This window comes from Sphaerodactylus townsendi, unplaced genomic scaffold (genome assembly GCF_021028975.2).
Source record: "Sphaerodactylus townsendi isolate TG3544 unplaced genomic scaffold, MPM_Stown_v2.3 scaffold_25, whole genome shotgun sequence".
NCBI classification, from domain to species: Eukaryota; Metazoa; Chordata; class Lepidosauria; order Squamata; family Sphaerodactylidae; genus Sphaerodactylus; species Sphaerodactylus townsendi.
Window position 1 is genome coordinate 937,971 of NW_025950418.1, and position 21,683 is coordinate 959,653.

The 21,683-nt window shown below is 46.6% G+C and overlaps 1 protein-coding gene across 1 annotated transcript; it reads right to left on the minus strand.

The window, feature by feature from the left end:
• Positions 1-5,954: 5,954 nt before the first annotated feature.
• LOC125425284 lies at positions 5,955-19,361 on the minus strand. Its single transcript, XM_048482882.1, has 3 exons — positions 19,332-19,361; positions 12,657-13,153; positions 5,955-6,590 (listed from the first exon to the last, which is right to left on the minus strand). The coding sequence occupies exons 2-3, from the start codon at positions 13,138-13,140 to the stop codon at positions 6,061-6,063; spliced, it is 1,014 nt and encodes a 337-aa protein (XP_048338839.1). The 5' UTR covers positions 13,141-13,153; positions 19,332-19,361; the 3' UTR covers positions 5,955-6,060.
• Positions 19,362-21,683: the final 2,322 nt, after the last annotated feature.

The window sequence follows — 21,683 nt, forward strand, 5'->3', positions numbered from 1 at the left end:
TTCAGGACACGTGATGGACAAAAGATTGGACAAAAAACGAAGAAAGTCTCACCACTTGCCTCCAGAATGCCAGCCCCACCTCGAAATTCACCATGTGAATTAAGTGGGGATCGGTGTACACTGTACAACCCAACAGGAATACACCGAAGAAGACTCGCAGCACTCATTGTCCGGTTTCAGATGAAGTCTTGTTAAGTATAATACGTGTCCAAATAATACAAGAGTACCACAATACAAACCCCTAATGACACCGATATAGATCTTGTGTAGCACAAAGCAAAGGTCCTGTGTAATGCAATAAAAGTCCACTAAGCCAACTGGAACTCAGACGTGTACCAGTCTCGTCCAAGCTTCCAGACTAGCGGAACCTAAATTCCATCTAACAATACAACAGGTGTGTGTACTACGTACTAATCAGTACTGTCTGGCAAATACTAAACTGAAAGCTTATCACAAGACGCCAAGTCATGTCTTCGTACAGCGGCTTGAAGTTGTGAGCCAACGATAAGATAATCTATTTGCTTTATAAGATTAGAAGAAGCTGCTCAAATTACAGTTTTTGATTATAAAATTAACTTTGTTTGAAGCCAGTGGGCATGACAGCATATATCCTGACCTGTTCTCCGAGGTATTATCGGGAGTCCGGAAGGTGCTCACGCCTCCATAGACCCCGGTTGGGGCAATTTTTTGAAAATATTGTTTATTATGTACCCAGTATTGGGCAATTATTAAGTTTACATGTATGACTATATTGTGATTATAATAAGAAAGAATATATGACAATTATAATTTGCATGAATTGTGATCAGATGTATTTGTGAACATTTTTCATATATTTGTGTTTAGTATTTGCCAGCCAGTGTACTACGCGTTTTTGCTTGTTTTACATACATTCCATCTGTCTGTACTTCCTAAATGTACAGAAGTTTCTTTGAGTGGCAGTGATTTGAAACTGTTAGGGACTGCAGCCTTCTAAGAACCTCCAAAACACTTCCGGTTCCAGTGAGGTGGAGAGTGGAGACAAGCCAGAACTGGCTCTTTGCTAGCAGGAAACAATTATTTGGGGAAGAAGCCAACGCTGAAGCAAAGACATTGGCTGGCCTTACTTTAGACATCACTTTTATGGGGCCTTGTTCTCCTTCACCCCAATTTCAGCTGTATGCCGGGCCTGGAGTTGTCAATATTATGCCCGCTGATTTACGCACGCCCGCGGAGACTCATGGATCCACTTGGTTTCCTGAATGCTCTTCGGGACCCTGAACCCGCCGGCACACTCGATGAGCAAGTGGAGGACTGGAATGCCCGGCTCTCCGATGCCATCGGACAAGCAGCTAGTTCCCTCGGCGTCCTTCTATGCCCTACTTCGCTTCCCGACGCTGGCCCGCGTGGTATACCGGAGGAGTTAAGGGCCAGATGAAACAGGGTCTTAGACGACTAGAGCGAGCATGGAGGAAATCTCGTGATGAAGCTGCGCGAACATCTTATAGGACGCTTATGAAAGCCTATGAGATGCATGCCAGCTTAATTTAAGGAAGCTGGTAAGAGGGCTTTCTTCTCCTCCCTCCCTCACGTCCGCTAGCTCTCGCCCGGCTCAACTGTTTCAGATATATCCAGTCACTCGACCTCCCCTGTCGGAGAGGTCATCACCCCTAATTGGACATTAGCTGTGAGGCTCTTTTATGAGCTTTTTATTTTATGGATAAGGCTATGCGTCAGCTTCTGCCACGACCTTCCACCTACATTGGCTGGCTACAATTAGTGAACTGGAGACTCCTCTTTGCCAGCTCTTCAGGCCCTTGTCTGGCCCATAGTTTTCCTGCTCCGGTGAAGCCAGCTGCTCTATTGCAGGACTTCCAGCTGCTGTTAGACCTACTACCTGTCCTTTCTGATCCGCGGCCTCGGCTCTGGCTTCTTCGTGAAAGCCTGGCCGAGCGGAGTTACCGGCCCCATCTTGTTGAGTATCATCAATAGCTCCCTTTGAGCAAGGAGTTTTCCCGGATGGGCTGGAAGGAGGCAAAGTGGTCCACCCACTCTTAAAAAAAAAGACCATCATTAGATCCTGGAGATTCCTCAGCCACCACCGCCACTCGCCTCAATCTTTCGCTTCTGGGGAAGCGTAATTGAGAGAGTGGTGCTGGAGCAGCTTCAAGGTTTCTCTGGATGATGCATCGGCTTTTGACCCTTCCAGTCTGGCTTCCGTGTTGGGCATGTGGGACGGAGACTGTTCTCTCGGGCCGCCGCCACAGATAATGGCCCGTGATGCAGCTTGACCAGGGCGGATCGGGTGCTGCTTGGTATTGCTAGGACTCCGCATCGGCAGCATTTGATGTGGTCAATCACTGGCGACCTTTTTTTGACTCCACCGCCTGGCTGCCTCCGGAGGCGGGCACTGTCCTTCAATGGATTGTCTCTGCTTTCTCCGGGCGGACTCCAGCAAGTGAGGTGCGGGATGAAAGCCTCCCGGAAGTGCCCGGCTTCACTGCGGTGTACCCCAGGGGCATTATTATCCCCGGGCCAAGTTATTCAACATCTACAAGCACCCCTTGCTCAGCTGGTACGGAGCTTTGGGCTGTCCTGTCGAATACTGGCGGATGACACTCAGCTCATCCTGTTGATGGAGGTGGGGAACAGCCACCGCCTCCTGCAGCCTCTACTGCAGCATTGTTTGGAGGCAGTTGCTGGTTGGTTGGGCGACAGAGCAGGTTAAAACTGAATCCATCGAAGACGGAGAGATCCTCTGGCTAGGCCATGAGGGGAGAGGGGGATGTTTGTGCCGCCGGTGTGGGAGGGGGGGGTCACATTGGACACCGACCCTCCGTAAGCAACCTGGGGGGTCCACCTGGATTCGTCTTCTATCAATGGAGACCCAGGTGGCCCATATAACCCGGGTTGCTTTTTTTTCCACCTTTTCGCCAGGCCCGGGCGGTTGGCCCCCTTCCTCTCCTCAGGACCCACCTGGCCACAGTGATCCATGCAACGGTCATCTCCAGATTAGACTATTGTAACTCGCCTTCTACGCTGGCCTTCTCATGCGCTTGATCTCGAGGTTAAAACTGGTCCAAAATGCAGCTGCGCGTTTGCTCACAGGTAATGCCATCTGGGATCATATCCAACCTGTGCTACGCCAGCTGCACTGGCTCCCAGTGGAGTTCCGAATCATCTTCAAGGTGCTGGTGTTGACCTTTAAAGCCTTACGCAGCCTGGGACCTTCGTACCTTCGGGACCGCATCACCCCTCATGTCCCAATACGGCCTCTTCGTTCAGCAGAGGCCAATTTACTGGTGGTCCCTGGCCCCTCGATGATACGGCTGGCCTCCACGCGGGCCAGGGCTTTTACAGCCTTGGCCCCAGCCTGGTGGAACACTCTTCCACCAGCTGTCCGGGCCCTGCGGGACCTTACAGAATTCCGCAGGGCCTGTAAGACGGAGCTGTTCCGCCGGCCTTTGGAGGTACCAGCCATTGATGGTGCCCCCCCCTCTCCCGTGGCCTTTATATTTGTGCCTTGCCATCTCGGGATCTGCTGCCCTTCCCTCTCTGAAAGAGGGTTTGAAAATGAGATTATCGGATGCCATCTTATAAATTAGTTTAACTATTATATTTAGTTTCTTATTATCGCTGCTTTTAAAGGTTTTAGCTGTTTTATCTGTATACAATGGTCATTGTGTTGTACACCGCCCAGAGCCCTTAGGGGATGGGGCGGTCTAGAAATTTGAAACATAAATAAATAAATAAAATAATATCCAGATGAGACCTGGAGATCTTCTGGAGTTATAACTGGCCTCCAGGCTACAGAGATCCGTTCCCCTGGAGATAATGGCTGCTTTGGAGGACAGGCTCTCTGGCATTAAACCCTGTTGAGGCCTCTCTCCTCCTCAACCCCACCTCTCTCAAGTTCTACTCCTAAAATCTCCAGGAATTTCCCAGCACAGAGTTGGCAACCCTTGGCAGGCCATTGGGGATTGGGAATTCTGTGTGTGCCCCCTTGCGTCCAACTAGCCTTTCTTCCCACAGTGCAATTCTCTTGTCACTTATACCTGTAAGTGTCAGTAAGAGAGGCACCCCCACTTCCGGATTCCAAAAATACCCAGAACTCCAGATTCTCCTGGAAATTAGGGGTGAGGCCTGGGGAGGGGTAGGTCTGGGGAGGAAAGGGAGTCCAGTCAGAAGATAATGTCAGAGACTCCACCCCACAAGGCAGCCATTTTCTCCAGGAAAACTGACCTTTGGTGTTTGGAGATCAGTCGTAACTGTAGCAGATTTCCAGGCCCCCCTTGGCAACTCACCTTTGCAGGCATCATGGCAGAGGACAAAGCTCTTTTGAATTCTAGAGCAATCTCTCCCTGCTCAGACAGCAAGCCAGCCAAGGACGTAGGTAAGGGGGGGTTCTCGGGTTCAACCCCCCCATTACATGTCCGAAGCTCCGCCCCCCACCCCTGGCTGAAAGCACGAGGAGAACCAGGGAGCACCTGTGGGTAAGGGGGGGTTTCTCGGGTTCAATCCCCCCATTACATGTCCGAAGCTCCTCCCCCACCCCACTCATGGCTGAAAGCACGAGGAGAACCAGGGAGCACCTGTGGGTAAGGGGGGGTTTCTCGGGTTCAATCCCCCCATTACATGTCCGAAGCTCCTCCCCCACCCCACTCATGGCTGAAAGCATGAGGAGAGCCAGGTGGCACCTGGGGTATTTCTGTTTATAATTTGGCTTGTAAAGACCCGGGGGGGGCAGTAAATCCCACTGCTCCCATGATGGCGGGGCCTTTGGTCCCCACTGTACAAAAACGAGGAAACAAGGACGCTGTTTGAAAGAAGTTCACCTCTGTTGGGGTGAAAGGAGAGATGTCCCGCCCAGGTCTTTATATCTGCTCAAGCAGAGTGTGAAGCTACTCGGGCTGCAAGACTCCGAAGCAGGAGGGATCCGCCAAGGACGCCCAGAGGAGCCACTGCCCTGTTGGGAAGTTTGCAGGGCTGGGAAGTTTGCAGGGCGGGTCCTGCAGCAGCAGAACCGGGGGAGGCTCGGGCTGGCTCACAAGGTAAGCAGCCCTCGGGGCAGAAGCGCGCAGCTGCTGCCAGTGCCAGGAAAGGCTCGCCGGGCAACAGGATTTCCGGGGCATGGAGAGTCCTTGGCGAGGTCTCGCTCCCTCCCTCACTCGACGCGGTGAAGTAAACTCCACAGCTCCGCTTGAGGTCGGCGGTAGTTTGCAAAGAGGAGAAAGAGCAAAGGGGGAGCTGAGGGGCGCAATGCAGCCGCTCACACCATGGGAGGGTTGGGGGATACTTCCCTGTTCCTTTAGCAGCATGTTGGAACCCATTCGCCTCCGTTGCTCTCTCTTTGCGTCACACGAGACTCTGGCTTGGGCACTGGCTTGCGATTTTGGCCCCCAAGGGACACAAACAGCCCCTTCGATGCAGACCTGTTGAGTCTGCTTTTCGTGCATGTGGGAAGGAGAGGCCATCCCTTCAATATGCAAAGCCTGAGTTTTTGAGACTCGGCAAATTCCGGTGCGTTCAGCAGGTTAGCAAATGAATGGCCGCAGGCAAACCATGTCTTGGAGAAACAGTAACAGGAAGAGTCTAATGTAATGGTTAGAGTCTCAGAACAGGGTGTGGGAAACCCAGGTTGAAATCCCCATTTTGCTATGGAAGGCCAGGGAGTGACTATATGGCGGGGCAGGGGAGATCCTAATAGCTTGGGTAGGGCCACGCCCCCAGGGGCAGGTGAGGGCGTGGCCCCACCCCCTGAACCCCCCTTAAAAATCTATACCTACGTCCCTGAAGCCAGCATGGTACCAATTAATGCCTTCACATGTATACTCTAGAATCTTTCTTCTCACCAGTGCCTATTTTTCCAAACCGAAGCAAAGAGGGAAGACAGGCAGGATAACTCTAATGATTGCTTAAAGTACAAGGTTGAAGTAAAGCCTCTATCTCTAGGTTGTTTTGTATTTCATCTGCTTTTACTAGAAGTGTAATGTGACTTACACACTTACATGGATATGGGACCTTAGCATGCTTGCCTGAATTGCCACTTCTCAGGCCTTTGTGCTGCCTGAGACTGGCTGGCTAGAAGTCTATGGCAACATTTCCCCATCCTGACCTTGGCCCTTCTAAACTGAGTTGTTCTCTAGCACATTTTAACCTTCCAACAAGGTCTCGTATTTCAGAGGTGGAGAGGGCCATCACACACGTTTGATTTCCCTGCCCCATCAAGGGGAACACATGATTGACAATTTCTTCAAGAATCCTTTCAAGCTCACGATAGATCACAACATCACGAGTTAAGAGTTCGGCCATGTCCACTTTCCCTGACAGAACGGCTAGGAAGGTCACACATTTTCTCAGGGTGTTCTGAAGGGTCACCACTTCTGCTTGCTGTGAAGTCAGCCACTGTTTTTCCCATTCAATTGAAGAGAGTCTGTTTTTGCTTGTCCAAATTTTGGCTTCAGCTTCTCTTATCTCAGTTTGGCAGCTGTCGATTTCAGCTGCGCACCGGGCAACCTCTGCAGAATGGCGATTCACTTCAACTTCAGCTTCTCTCTTAGCCTTCTGGGCAGCATCGAGGGCCATTTGGCTACAAAAAGCTATGATACCACCTGAAAAAACATAATGTATGTTAGAGGTCTAGAACTGTTGCTTTTTTAACCAGGTTGGAATCGGCCCCGATTGTATCTTTCAGTATCAAAGTGAACCCAACTTTTGTGGCAGTTTCGCAAGGGATGCTTGAAAGCCCACCTATTTAGCCTGTGACCTGTGACCTGCCAATTAATCAGGAGGGTATTTGTCTATGTGCAAAGTGTTTGATAACTACTGTATTTTCCTTCCCTTGGGGGTCTGAGGACAATGAAGATCAACACAGGTCATGGGTGGGGTTGGCTGGTTGAGATTTTAGACTATTTTAGGGTTTTTAAGATGGGTTTTATTGTAACTTTATTACTGTTGGATTTTATATGTGTTTTTTTTCATTGTAACCTGCTCTGAGGCCAGGGTAAAGAGCGGCCGGCAGGTAGTAATTTTACATCAATAAAAGAGCTCTTCTTATGTTCTTAAATAACAAGATCATCGGATTTTAGAACCAAACAGCTCCATTTGGATGTCATGAACACTAAAACAAACTGGACAGTAATGTTAATTGGAAACTTCTAAATGTGTCACATGGCAGTAGTAAACAAATAGAAATGTTAGACAGCTGAGTCTTAAACCAATGATGCAAGGGCTGTTATGTAGCCAGGATTATTAGGTGTGCACTGTTGATGGAACAAGAAGAAAGGAGGTGTGCTTACCAAAAGAGGGGAGTGAGATTTGTAGGTTTAGCTGTATCCATGTGGGAAAAAAATCCAATGTCTCTGACAACTGAATGAACCTCCTTTGGGATGAAAAGAGCACTCGACCCTGGAGAGTGACTGTGGAGAATGGGGTGCTGTGTGGTTTCCGGGCTGTATGGCCATACTGTAGCATGGTGGGATTTGGCAAGTGCCAGTAACACAATCCAGTAATGAAGGAGTTAATTGTTGCATTCTAATTAGTTAGTGAGGTCAGAAGTCAGTGACCAGGTAATTGATACCTATTGGTTGGGTGGGCTACATGCAGGTCTGTACGTAGGCTTTAGATATATCTTCTTTGTGTTGCACTCTGCACGTGTTCAGTTCAGTTCAGTTCAGTCTATAGCTTAGTAGCCATGTAATAGTCTAAGCAGCAAGCTGGCTGTTGGTGCTAGCTAGTAAGAAAGATGTTTATTGTTTTTCTTCCAAGTTTCCCTTCCCTGTAGTAAGTAAACTTTATTTCAGTAAAGCAACTGGTCTCTGCCTCATTATTGCATTAACTCTGCTAATTAAGTATTTGTCCACACGACATAGCAGCCTTCTCTCCTGACGTTTCGCCTGCATCTGTGGCTGGCATCTTCAGAGGATCTGATGGTAAGATGCCAGCCACAGATGCAGGCGAAACGTCAGGAGAGAATGCTGCTACAACACGGCCAAACACCCCGGAAACCACACAGCACCCCAGTGATTCCGGCCGTGAAAGCCTTCGGCAGTACATTGACTGTGGAGAGTCTTCGCTGAACTGAGAGTCAGAGAGTGTGTGTAAAACTGTGCAGAGAGTCAGCACTCTGTGCTGGAGGCTGAGAGAGAAAATCATTCCATGCAGTACTGAGAGGAAGGCCCCTTCTGCACATGCAGAATATTCCCCGTTCAATCCACTTTCAAAGCACTTTGCCGCTGGATTTTAATGTGCAGAATAGCAAAATGTGCAGAATAGCAAAATGTGCGGAATAGCAAAATGCACTTACGAACAATTGTGAAAAGTGGATTGAAAGGGATTTATTCTGCATGTGTGGAAGAGGCCGAAGACAGGCTGTGTGCACTAAACTTGTAATATTATTTGCATAAGCATAAGCATAAGCATAAGCATTTTATTGTCATTGTGCACGCACAACGAAATTTACAGCAGCATTCCTCGATGCACACAATTTCAGACTCATACATCATCCTCACTTTCCCCTTCCTCCACCCATCCCTACACAGCCCCAAATACATCAATATGAAGCAGCGGAGTTTAGCATAGCCACAGCTCTAGAGTAGAAGCTGTCTCTAAGCCTCTTTGTCCTAGTTCTGAGGGCCCTGTATCGTCTGCCAGATGGTAACAGTTTAAAAAGAGAGTGTGCTGGATGAGACGGGTCCCTCAGAATATTTTGGGCTTTATTTAGGCTTCGGGAATTATAGATTTCTTCCAAGGAGGGAAGAGGGCAGCCGATAATCCTTTGTGCAGTAGTGATCACCCTTTGGAGCGCCTTCCTATTCGCCGCTGTGCAACTGGAGAACCATACACAGATGCAGTAGGTTAGGACACTCTCTATAGCACAGCGGTAAAAGGACACCAGAAGTTTTTCCATCTAGTTGTTGCTTCCTTTAAAAGTCTCCAGAAAGTACAGTCTTTGCTGGGCATTTCTTAACCACCGCTGCAGTCTGGTATGCCCCAGGTACAAGTCGTCCTCTTTAATCATAACGCCTTGCAGAAATTTAAAAACTAGCCACCCGGCTTCCACTTGATCTCCATTTATAGTCAAGGGCTGGAATTTCTGAGCTTCATTCCTTCTATAGTCCACTTCAAGTGAGCTCCTTTGTCTTGTTAGTGTTAAGAACCAGGTTATTTTCCCCTGCACCATGGAGAGCAGTCGGGTCCACTTCATTCCGATAGGCAGACTCATCCTCTCCAGAGATGAGAGCCCCACCACCGTTGTGTCATCAGCAAATTTGATAATGGTGTTACTTATGATAGACAGGAGTACAGTCATATGTATAAAAGGGTGAACAGTAAAGGACTCAACATCACAGCCCCTGTGATGCGCTCCCATATTTAGAGTAAGAACTGAGGGAAACCCGATTTCCCAAGTCTAACCCTCTGGGAACGTCCAGCCAAGAAGTCCCTAATCCACAAACAGATTGAATGTGAGAGTCCAAGATCCACGAAGTTTCTTATCACCAGTCTTTTGTGGCGTAGATTAGGTATTAAATGCGGAACTAAAGTCCGCAAAGAGCATTCGCCGCGACATAATTCCCCTGATGTTCCAGATGCAAATGCCAAAGCAGTGTGGGAGGCTAATGGCAATGGTGTCCTCCTCAGAGATCTATTAGGGGTCCACCGATATGCTAACTGATGTTTATCAAAATGTATCGGGAAGGCAAGAACTAATATGCCTATGGACCAGTTTTTCAAAACACTTCATGATGATGTTGGGAGGGCCACTAGTCTATAATCCTGAAGGTTGTGAGCAGGAAATCTCTTTGGTAGTGTGAACAATGGTGGAAGCTTTCAAAACAAGATGGGATGGGTAGACTGGGGATAGAGATCGCATTAAAGATCCCAGTAAAACACCAGCCAGTTGGTTAGCGATTCCTTTAACACCTTAATCGGGAATACCCATCCGTCCAGCAGCAGCCTTCCTTGGATCTCACAGTGCCCTCAAAACTTGCCTCACCCTCACATGTTCCTCCACAGTGAGGTGTGAGCTGCAATCACCTAGTGGCTGTGTGTCATCTCCTTCTGATAAACCTGTTTCCAAAAGCTGGGCAAAAAAGTGATTTAGCTGCTCTTGCCAGAGAAGAAGAATCCCCATCTACAGAGATGTCATTGGTTTGGTTTTATGATTGGTAATTTGTTGAATCCCCTGCCACACCTGCCGTCTTCATGTTGTTACATTAAAATAATCCCTCAATTTTTTCTCTTATAACTCATCTTGGCTTGTCAAATACCTCTTCTTTGAGACTGGCTCTCATTCCTCTACTGTATTTTGCCCTCATCACCAGATCTTGAAAGCAATATTCCTGTCATGCAAAAGTCGCTGAACCCTCCGCTTGTCATCCAGGGTTTATGGTTGAGTAACCTGATGCTTCTTTATCCACAGTAAGAGGGGTTCAGCAGTGCAGTAGGGTGATATAACCTGGAACGCAGCAGTGGTATACTTCTTCCAGATCTGGGTGGTAGAAAAACATCCCAATTTGTTGTCTCAAAACAATCTTTGAAGTAGCTTAGAGGCATCATCAGGCCAGGATTTCACCAGTCTTTATTACAGGCAACACCCGCCTCCCAAGTGGGAATATATGCTGCTGGTGCTAGGAAACAGTGACAAATGGTCTGACTGACCCAAGTGTGGTAATTCGTCAGGAATCACCTTGTAGTGGCATCCTTAATGTTGGTGATACACTTTGTATCCAATGTATTGGATCCTCTCAGAGGGCACTTTAACATGCTGGTAGAGTTTAGGGAGCACTGTTTTTAAATTAGTATGGATTAAAAGTCTCCTCCTATAATGAGCACAGCATCAGGATGCTTTTTTATGCTGGTTGTCAACAATGTTGTACCAGAGAGCTTCCAAAGCTATGGTAGCATTAGGGGCATCAGGTGGAATGTATACTGCAAATGATGATAAATCCACACTGAACTCCCCAAGTGGCAGATATATGGGTCTCACATCTAACAGTCATACTTCTCTCCAAATCCTTTGAGCAGTGACCCCCGCGTGATAGTTTCTTCTGCATTAGTGCACCAGCTCTTGTTCACATAGAGATTTAATCCCCCCCCCCTTTCTGCTTGCCAGAATCTTTACTGCTTCTGTCCTGTCGGAAAGAAGTGGAAGCCAGGTAGCTTAGAACTCGCTGCATCCTCAGGAATGTGTGTGAGTGAAGCCAGGTTTCTGTGTAATTAATAAAACACAGCTGTTCTTGCCAAACCTGCTCTTCACAGTCTGTAGCCTTAGTTCATCCATTTTGTTGTTAAGAGATCGTGCATTAGTAAGAAAAACGCTTGGAAGTGCAGCAGACTTGAATTGATACCTCTTCCCCAGCTTAGTAAGTAAAAACACCAGCCCGGCACCCTCTCTCTTCTCCTTCTGTCCCGCCTTCGTCTCAGCCTCCTACCAGGAATTGTAATCCAGGGTTCCCCCAGGGTCCTAGCTGCCTCTGCCGGTATATTGTGAAGATGTATGAAATCGTCTGTAATAGCCATTTCACATTTCAGCCCAATTTGCATTAAGACTTGCCGACTTGTATTTGAAGTGTAGAACTGACAAAGGAATAGGAAGAAACATTGAGAGACCAGAAAGGGAGTCAGATCCTAATAGGTCTCAGAGGCCCCTTCCGCACACACAAAATAATGCATTTTCAAACCACTTTCACAACTGTTTTCAAGTGGATTTTGCTATTCCGCACAGCTTCAAAGAGCACTGAAAGCAGTTTGAAAGTGCATTATTCTGCATGTGCATAATGAGCCAGAGGTGTTAAGGAGTGAGAGAGTGGTTAAGAGCTCATGTATCTAATCTGGAGGAACCGGGTTTGATTCCCAGCTCTACCGCCTGAGCTGTGGAGGCTTATCTGGGGAATTCAGAATAGCCTGTACACTCCCACACATGCCAGCTGGGTGACCTTGGGCGAGTCACAGCTTCTCGGAGCTCTCTCAGCCCCACCTACCTCACAGGGTGTTTGTTGTGAGGGGGGAAGGGCAAGGAGATTGTCAGCCCCTTTGAGTCTCCTGCAGGAGAGAAACGGGGGATATAAATCAAAACTCTTCTTCTTCTTCTTCTTCTTCTTCTTCTTCTTCTTCTTCTTCTTCTTCTTCTTCTTCTTCTTCTTCTTCTTCTACTACTACTACTACCACCTCTGCAGGAGTTGTTGCCTCATTTTATTTTTATTTATTTATTTTTATTTAATTAATTTTATTTATTTTTTATTTATTTAATTAATTTATTTTTTATTTAATTGTTTGAACCCTTTCAGCATAAGAACATAGATAAATAAAAATTTTATCTTGTTAAATGCAACCTGGAACCCCACACTAGCAATTTCCTCAGGACCACGTACCCCTTAGAAAGTGCTTTACAGCTCGGACACACTATTTCAGGAGAAAGTATAAAGGGGTTTGGGAATGAAATTCCTGGAGGCAGCAAAATATATATGCAGAAACAAAGGAATATGTAAACATTATTTTGCGCCTATTCTGTTTATCTGTAAGGAAATGGGCATTGTAAGAGCGGGCATTGCACCATCTTTTTGTAATCCAGAATTTCATTGGCTCTGGTGCTTGTACTGGGTAATATCCTCTGCTGTGATGAAGCTTAAGAATCCACACTTACCTGTCAAGAAAACTAGCAATAAGAAGCCACTCACCAGCGATCGTTCCCACAATCGGGATGAACATCATTGTGAGGCCAGCGTTTCTTATCATCTCATTGTGCTGGACTTCACCCTCTTTTCGGTAGAGCTGCCGCTGCATTTCTTCAAGATGCTTCTGAGCTGTTTCCAGCATCCCTTTGGACCTGCTTTCCAGGTTGTTGTGTGAATCCATTTGGTGCCTTAGGCTACGGAGTTTCTCAGCCTGTGCTTGCCTCTCCCACTCCAAGTATTGCTTCTGTGCCACCAACTGGACAGATTTGGCATCAATAGTAGTCAGGCCTCCTTGGAGCTCTTGCAGAGCCTCCCCCATTTCTTGCGATGCTCTGACAATGTGCCTCTTCATGTTGTGACACATGCTCAGGTCCGTCCCGGCTTCTATCAGACACTGAGCAAAGCCCACGAGTTCTTCCATGCCTGGCTGAAAATGACGCCGGATAACCGACGAACAAATCTCATTTCTTCCAGTGGAAAGAGCCATGACGCCAAGAATCCTATGAGCAAAATAATGTGCAGAGTGTAAGCTTTGGTGTTTATAGGAACTGGATTTATGACTTCTGAGAAAACCATCATTAGAGTGTTTATGCCTACAGACACCCAACAGGAAGACAGTAAAGATACAGAACAGGCAACCCAAAGGATCAAGGATTTGGAGCAACTTCAGGTAAGATATTTGAGCTTTTTTTAAAAAAAAATGTAGAAGTATATCTCACAACAGTGGAAGGAATTCTTGTGGTTATGGCTGCTAGGCTTAGATGCTTTTAGTTTATTTTGAGCCTTAGACAAATTCACAGAGGACAGATCTATTGATGACTGACAGCATGATAGCTTGTCTAGCATAGTTCCTTTTTGTTTCAGAGCAGATGCCGTCATTCCTGTTATAAATGAAGCACAACAGTTAAGCCGGTGATTTGGATAGTCCCTGAGTTGACTCTTACCTCAGCCTTGCCTTTGATAAGCTCACTGTCCTTTCATCCTTAGCTCCTGGTTTACAACACATGGATACTGACCCAGGTTGAGGTATCACTGAGAAAGAACAGGAACACTCCAAAGCACCCCAAAGAGGCCTAGTATACCTTGAACCCCATAAGGGAAGTGTGTGTTTTTGAACCCCTTTTCCTGGTCAATCTGGGGGAACCATGCAGGTTCCATCCCTTCAGAATGACTCACTGGTATAAGGATATGAATAAGGATAAGAACATAAGAACATAAGAACTAGCCTGCTGGATCAGACCAGAGTCCATCTAGTCCAGCATTCTGCTACTCGCAGTGGCCCACCAGGTGCCTTTGGGAGCTCACATGCAGGATGTGAAAGCAATGGCCTTCTGCTGCTGCTGCTGCTCCTGAGCACCTGGTCTGCTAAGGCATTTGCAATCTGAGATCAAGGAGGATCAAGATTGGTAGCCATAGATCGACTTCTCCTCCATAAATCTGTCCAAGCCCTTTTTAAAGCTATCCAGGTTAGTGGCCATAACCACCTCCTGTGGCAGCATATTCCAAACACCAATCACACGTTGCGTGAAGAAGTGTTTCCTTTTATTAGTCCTAATTCTTCCCCCCAGCATTTTCAGTGAATGCCCCTCTGGTTCTAGTAAGTATTGTGAGATAGAGAGAAACATTTCCCTTTGTCAACATTTTCTACCCCATGCATAATTTTTTATAGGACTTCGGATCATATCCCCCCCCTCAGACGCCTTCCTCTCCAAAACTACTAAAGAGTCCCAAAACGCTGCAGCCTTCTTCCCTCATAAGGAAGGTGCTCCAATCCTTCAATCATCCTCGTTGCCCTTCTCTGCACTTTTTTTCTATCTCTTCGATATCCTTTTTGAGATGTGGCTGCACTCAGAACTGGACATCATTAGTACTCCGGGCAAGCGCGTCGCACCACTGCTTTATATATGTGCTTGAAAATCCTTGCAGTATCATTATCCACTCCTTTCCTAAATGATCCCCAGCATAGAGTTTGCCTTTTTTCACAGCTGCCATGCATTGAGTTGACATTCCCATGGGAACTATCTGGAACTGAGCCTTAAATCCCTTTCCTGGTCTCAGTGACTGATAAAGCACTGGACCCCTGTAGCGCAGGTGTATGTGAAGTTTGGATTTTTTTTGCCCCTATGTGCATCACTCTTACATTTTGCTGCTACTGGAACTGCATTTGCCATTTCTGAGCCCACTCACCCACTGTATCAAGGTCCGCTTGGAGCTCTTCGCAATCCTTTGTGGTTCTCACCACCCTACATAATTTGGTATCATCTGCAAACTTGGCCACCACGCTACCCACCCCTACTTCCAGGTCATTTATGAATAGGTTAAAGAGCACTGGTCCCAAAACGGATCCTTGGGGGACACCACTCCCAACATCTCTCCATTGTGAGAACTTCCCATTCATACCCACCCTATATAAGGATATAAGGATATGAATTTGTTGCTTGAACAAAAAAAATAGGGTTGCCATTCTTTGAATGGAGTCTGAAGATCTCCTGGAATTACAACAGGGAACAATTCCCCTGGAGGAAACGGTCTGTTGTGTTGCAATATATCCTGCTGAGGTCCCTCTTCTCAAATCTTGCTGCTCCCAGGCTCCAATCCCTCCCCTCTGCAAATCTCCAGGAATTTCTCTCTCCAATGTTGACAACAACCCTGTCCCCAAAGCCATTTCAGGTCAGGGAAGCCCTTTTTCCTTATGTGCTGCACTGCTGATCTGAGTGGTGTTTGTGTGAGTCGGGGAATTAACTTCCTAGCACAGATTGTGCTTGGCACATCTGTTTAGAGTCCATGGGCCCTTTATGTGGGCTTATAATATATCAATCAGAGTTTGGATTTATATCCCCCTTTCTCTCCTGCAGGAGACTGAAAGGGGCTTACAATCTCCTTGCCCTTCCCCCCTCACAACAAACACCACTGAGGTGGGTGGGGCTGAGAGAGCTCCGAGAAGCTGTGACTGGCCCAAGGTCACCCAGCTGGCGTGTGTGGGAGTGCACAGGCTAATCTGAATTCCCCAGATAAGCCTCCACAGCTCAGGCGGCAGAGCGGGGAATCAAACCCGGTTCCTCCGGATTAGATACACGAGCTCTTAACCTCCTATGCCACTGCTGCTCCTACATCCACTGCTGTTAGTGGCTATGTGAACTGTATGCACCCCTTGCCACATCTGACACTCTAGCTACTATGTCACACTGGTAACTGGAGGCAGGGACGGCACAGGAAGCACTGAAGCTAACCAGCTACAGCCCCCCTCCCCCCTTCTCCACCACCACCACTTGTGGGTTCCCTGAAAGCGAAACAGTGCACAGTTCAGGTCTCCCACCCTCGGCTCAGTTTCTTGACTCAACTCTGCTGCGATGTCCAGAGTTGGCACTTTATTCAAATAAGCAAAACATACTGATATGCTTTGGTTTCTCACTTCGGGGTGGGGGGTGGGGGTGGAGATACAGTTGCTATCCCATTATGGCTATGTGCAAAGCCAAGCCGTATAGATGATTCCAGGAAGGAGGGCAAGTCCCCCCCCCCCCAATACTCACTGGGCAACAAACCTAGGGTGGAAGGAAGGAAGGAAGGAAGGAAGGAAGGAAGGAAGGAAGGAAGGAGGCCAAGAGAAATAATATTTTCTCCTCTTGAAGAGAACAGGGTGCCAAGAGAAGGGAACTAGAGGGACAAAATGGAGGATGCCCTGATTACCTCGTGGGCCAAATGATGCTGAATAAATAATATTTATTTTCAAATAATGCTGTGGGGACCCAGAGAGACCCTTTTCCTGGGGTCCAGCAGTGGACCTCAGTAGCTGCAGAAGGGAAAGGGGGGGATGTGGGGATTTAAAGCTGGTCCTCTCTTATCTTCTACAGGCACAGAAACATCTCCTAGAAACAATACTTTTTGAGGAGCAAAAGAAGCTATAGATCAGTGGTTCTCAACCTTCCTAACGCCGCGACCCTTTAATACAGCTCCTCATGTTGTGGTGACCCCCAACCCTAACATTGGCCCTTTCCCCACTTACCCTTGTCGGAGGGTTGTTGTGCGCAATTCCCAGCGCGCTCAATTCCTGGCGCGCGCCCCGGCTTCCCCACGACCCTGCGCTCTGCTCTGCACGGGGTCATCAAAAGGCACCATTTGAAAAGGCGCCAGGAATTACGTGCGCTGAGGGGGCGCGAGAGAGGCAGTGTCGGGGCGGCTGCGTTCTCGCCGCCCCTGAAATGGGGAGCGCAGCTGGACCCTGTGCTACTTTAGGAGAGTAGCGCGGGGCTTAAGGTAAGTGGGGAAAGGGCCATTTATCCATTTTACAGATGGAGAACACTGATGCAGAGAGTCTTAGGCAACCCCTGTGAAAGGGTCGTTCGACCCCCAAAGGGGTTGCGACCCACAGGTTGAGAACTGCTGCAGTATAGCAGGAAAAAAGTTTCATTTGCAGGCACGGTTTTATTCGGGGGGGTTTATCTGGAGAATTTGTAAAAATAAGACAGGTTTTCTTGTTAAAAAAACATCTGTAGTTGCCCAGTCCTTTCTTGCTGGATCAGAATGCCTGAATGTGGAAAAATGGCCACCTGTTTCGGAAGGACTGTTTTTATTTTTTATTTTTTAAAAATACCTTTATTAGTTAAAACTTTCAAAAGAGTTACAAACAAATAAAAAGAAAAGAAAACAACTTTAAAACTATTAAAGCATATCTTTGTCAACTGTATAGTATTGCATAATTTGAAGTTGTTATTTCTAGAATATGAAGCAGAAGAAAAAAGATAGTAGAAGAAACTAAAGAAAAAAGAGAGTAGAAACGGAGCTGAGATGTGGAAGGGGTGAGAAAGAAAGAAAGAAAGAAAGAAAGAAAGAAAGAAAGAAAGAAAGAAAGAAATTGAAAAGAAAAGAAAAAGAAGAGAAGAGAAAGTGGTAAAAGAAGATTATAATTATCACACGTCTATAATTATTTTAAGAAAATTCTGGTTGAACATCTCCTTCAATCTGTCATACATTAATACAATACAGTAATTTCTCTGGTTTTTGTTTACTAAACCTTTCAGTTTCTGTTCAGTTCTGTTATCTCTAATTTAAATACTTTTCGCTTATCTGTAATCATATCATAATACATAGTATATTGTTTATAGTTATAGTATGATAGATAGTACCAGAGGTGGGATCCAGCAGGTTCTCACAGGTTCCCGAGAGTCGGTTACTAATTATTTGTGTGTACCGAGAGGGGGTTACTAATTGGTGATTTTGCCACGTGATTTTTGCCTTAGTTACGCCCCTCCTCTCAGCAGTAGCGCGCAGAACTTGAAGCAGTCTAGCAGGAGGTGCACCGGCGTGCGTGGCAGCCTGCGCCTGCGTGCATTCGTTTCCCGCCCAAGGACCGGGGCAGCAGCTGTGTCCTTGCCACAGCCCCGCCCAGGAATGCCCCGCCCCCGGAATGCCCAGCCATGCCCCCGTCGTGCCCCACCCAGCCCCATTGGCGCTACGCCACAGTTTGAAACCCACCACCATGGGAACCTGTTACTAAAATTTTTGGATCCCACCACTGGATAGTACGTTGTTACAAAGAAAAAAACACACATAAAGAATACATAAGAATATATTTATATTTATAATAAAATTGGAAGGACTGTTTTTGGATCCAATCTCATAACGAGCCTGTTGACAAAGCTGTGAGAACAATTAATTATGTGGCAGGGTGGTGGTGGTGTGTGGAAACAGTGGGTCTGTGCACACCTTCCCTTCCAACAAAGGGAAGCCCACACAAGATCCCTCCAGTTCCCACAGTTGTGTATGAATGTGCATCTCCAGCCTGTGGATGCCTGTGGAGATGTTACCCAAATTGGTCTGGTCTGTTCCCTTTTAGGTTGGGGGAATTTTCTGAGACAGACCGGCTCTGTGAGAGGCCTGTAGGGAATCTCCCCCAATTTATACAGGTTTAAGATTGAGTTAATGCTTAGGGAGAAAGGAGTGCAGGGGGATCTAGCGTTTGCAGATGAAATCAGGGTATGGGTATTCGCAAGTTCTTTGTGTAGCTTGAGCCAGATGCATGAACCAGATTTGAGTGGCTGTGCCCTTGGGAAAGGCAGCGTTTGAAGGTATGCACACTTAATTCAGGAGGGGAAAGACAGGCAAACTTTCTTGACATCAAAGCCCTTGAATTAAGATTGGCGTCCGTCTTATGGGTGCTCTTCATGCATCTGGACTGTCTATGGAGTCAAGATTATAACTGGTAGGGCACTCAGGAACGGCCCCGCAGTCTGACTATAACTTGCTTGGGTATCAGAGTTTAACAGCACTCCCCCAGAACGCAAGCATTTCAGCAGGGTTGCCATCCTCCAGGTGGAGCCTGGAGCTGTCCCAAAACTACAATTCCTCTTCAGACTAAAAGAATTAGTTCCCTTAGGCGAAATGACAGCTCCAATCTTGCTAGGAAGGCTCATTGTAATTTATGCAGTTATCTCAATTACTCATTTTATCTCATTGTCACAAAACAGACAAAACGTTTTACATCTTATAAGCATGTTCTAGAAAGCTTGGAATCCCAGGGGGTGGGGGGAGGAAACAGATCCCAAAGTAACAACATTTGTAGAGTGCCGGAAAAATAAGAAATCAGGTTAAGCCACCTAAGAAAGCCAGCATTTTTGCCCAGCAAGTATTAATGCCAGGAATCTTGTCTGTGCCTGTTAAAGAAGATGGCGAAATACTCACCACTTGCTATAGCCGTGTCCAGAGGTGGGATCCAACCAGTTGCTAATTTTTTCTGAATGCTGAGAAGGGGTTACTAAAGCAACCTCCCTGCCCAATAGGGACTGGAGGTGCGTGTGTGCGGCAGCGCCACTGTTTGAATCCCACCACCATCGGAACCTGTTCGTAAAATTTTTGGATCCCACCACTGGCCGTGTCTGTTAACTGAAGATCAGTCTGCCTTTATCTGCTTAGGTAGTTTCCAGGGCGAGATTGCCTCGTACAAAATTAAGTAGCACAGTCTATGTACTTCCTGCCAGGAAATGTTTGTGGCAAAAAGACAGGATGTATGCACTGTTTCCTCAAGTTCACCACTTTTGTTATCTTGGCCCCTTCAAAGCAGGCTTCGAAGGCTTACTTTTCTTACCAAGCTGGCTTTTTTGGGTACATGTCGTAAGTTTCCGATTTGAAGTTTATTTTCTTGCACAAACTCAACTCTGTTTTGGGACGCACCGCTAAGCTTCGGTTAGGTCCGCAGCATAAGAATGTTTGTATTGGTTATGCAGGCCTACCATGCACAATAAAAACAAAATGTAACAGTTGCCCTGCAGCTTGAATTGTGTTGTTCCACAATGTTGAGCTGATTTGTGTGTTAGGGGTAGAGAGAATGAAAGTGTTGACCCATGTTGAGTTTGTTTTCAAAAATAGAGTTTGGAATTATGTCCCCTCTCAATCTTTGTGTTCTGCAGAGACCAACTTACTGGTGGTCCCGGGCCCCTCTACAATCTGACTGACCTCCATTCAGGCCAGGGCTTTTAGGGCATTAGCCCCCACTTGGTGGAATTCTCTACCAGTGTCCATCTGGGCCAGAGGTGGGATCCAAAAATTTTAATAACAGGTTCCGATGGTGGTGGGATTCAAACAGTGGCGCCGCCGCACACGCACACCTCCAGTCCCCATTGGGCAGGGATGTTGCTTTAGTAACCCCTTCTTGGCACTCAGAAAAAATTAGTAACCTCTTCTAGAGAAGTGGTGAGAACTGGTTGGATCCCACCTCTGATCTGGGCCATGTGAGACCTTGAACATTCCACAGGGCCTGTAAAATGGTACTGTTTCACCGGGTCTTTGGTGGAGAGGGATAGTGTGGATAGAGGCCTTCCCTATGTTCGTTTTATGTTTATGTTTTTACTGAGTTACCATCCGGTACCTACCCTCATGACATCCAACCAGTTACCATTTCTACCATCTGACCTTTTGTATTTATATGTGGTTGGACTATAGGTTTTAATCAGTATTTATATTGTAAATTGTTTTACTTATATTGTTTTAAATTTATATTCCCATGTTTTAAAGTGAACTGAACACCGCCCAGAGGCTTCCGGGGGTGGGCGGTCTATCAAATTTAAATAATACATAAACAAATGAATAAATGAATTCATTAATTAATAGATAAATAGATAAATACCTATGTCACTCTGAGTCCTGTCTTGCCTCTTGCGTTGGGCCTGCAGGGCTGTCTCTCTGGCCTCTTCCGCACACACAAAATAATGCGTTTTCAAACCCCTTTCACAACAGTTTGCAAGTGGATTTTGCTATTTTGGCACAGCTCTCAAAAGGAGCACTTGAAAGCAGCGCTGAAAGTGCATTATTCTGCATGTGCGGAATGAGCCTCTGCTACCGGCTAGAGTTCAAAGAAACGAGCACAGTTTGCTCTACGTCTCTGGGATTACTGTATTCCCATAGTGGTTTTGTGCATTATTCTGACATTTATTATTTGTTTAAAATGCATACATGCCAATTTTCCAGCACATCACTCACATTCATTGTGAGACAGCTACAAAGATTTAAACAATGGATATAAAGCAAAAGCCTAACCAAACACCTAAAAATAATTTCTCTCAGTATCAAAAAGAAGTAACTGCAATGGAGGAGTCATTTGGTAGTGTTGGTTTAAAACCAGTGGTGGGATTCAGCAGGTTCACACCACTTCGGCAGAACCAGTTGTTAAAACAGTGCTTGTAAACAACCAGTTGTTAAATTATTTGAATCCCACGACCAGAACTGGTTGTTAAATTATTTGAATCCCACCACTGTTTAAAACCCTGGTTTTGTTTTGTTTTTGGCCCCTTGTAATAATGTCTTGAAGCTCAATGGACCGTTGTGGTTTCCTCTCATACACTGTGTGGTTTCTGTGAGTTGATTGTCTCCAATGTTCCTGATCAAGAAAGGAGGAAGAAGCCACATAGTACTATGAAGTGAGAGGGGAGATTGGCCCAGGCTGACATTGCTTGAGCCCCCCAAAATGGCATCGAGGAAAGAGGGAAGGTGAATAGATAACGGGGAAATCTAGTCCCTTACGGGTGCAACACCTGCATT

What these genes read in the sequence shown, in the direction of transcription:
- LOC125425284 (XM_048482882.1), bottom strand. Translation starts at nt 13,140, where the DNA reads ATGGCTCTTTCCACTGGAAGAAATGAGATTTGTTCGTCGGTTATCCGG. An exon ending in GATTGTGGGAACGATCGCTG is followed by an intron (nt 6,591 to 12,656) that starts GTGAGTGGCTTC and finishes ATGTTTTTTCAG; the next exon opens with GTGGTATCATAGCTTTTTGT.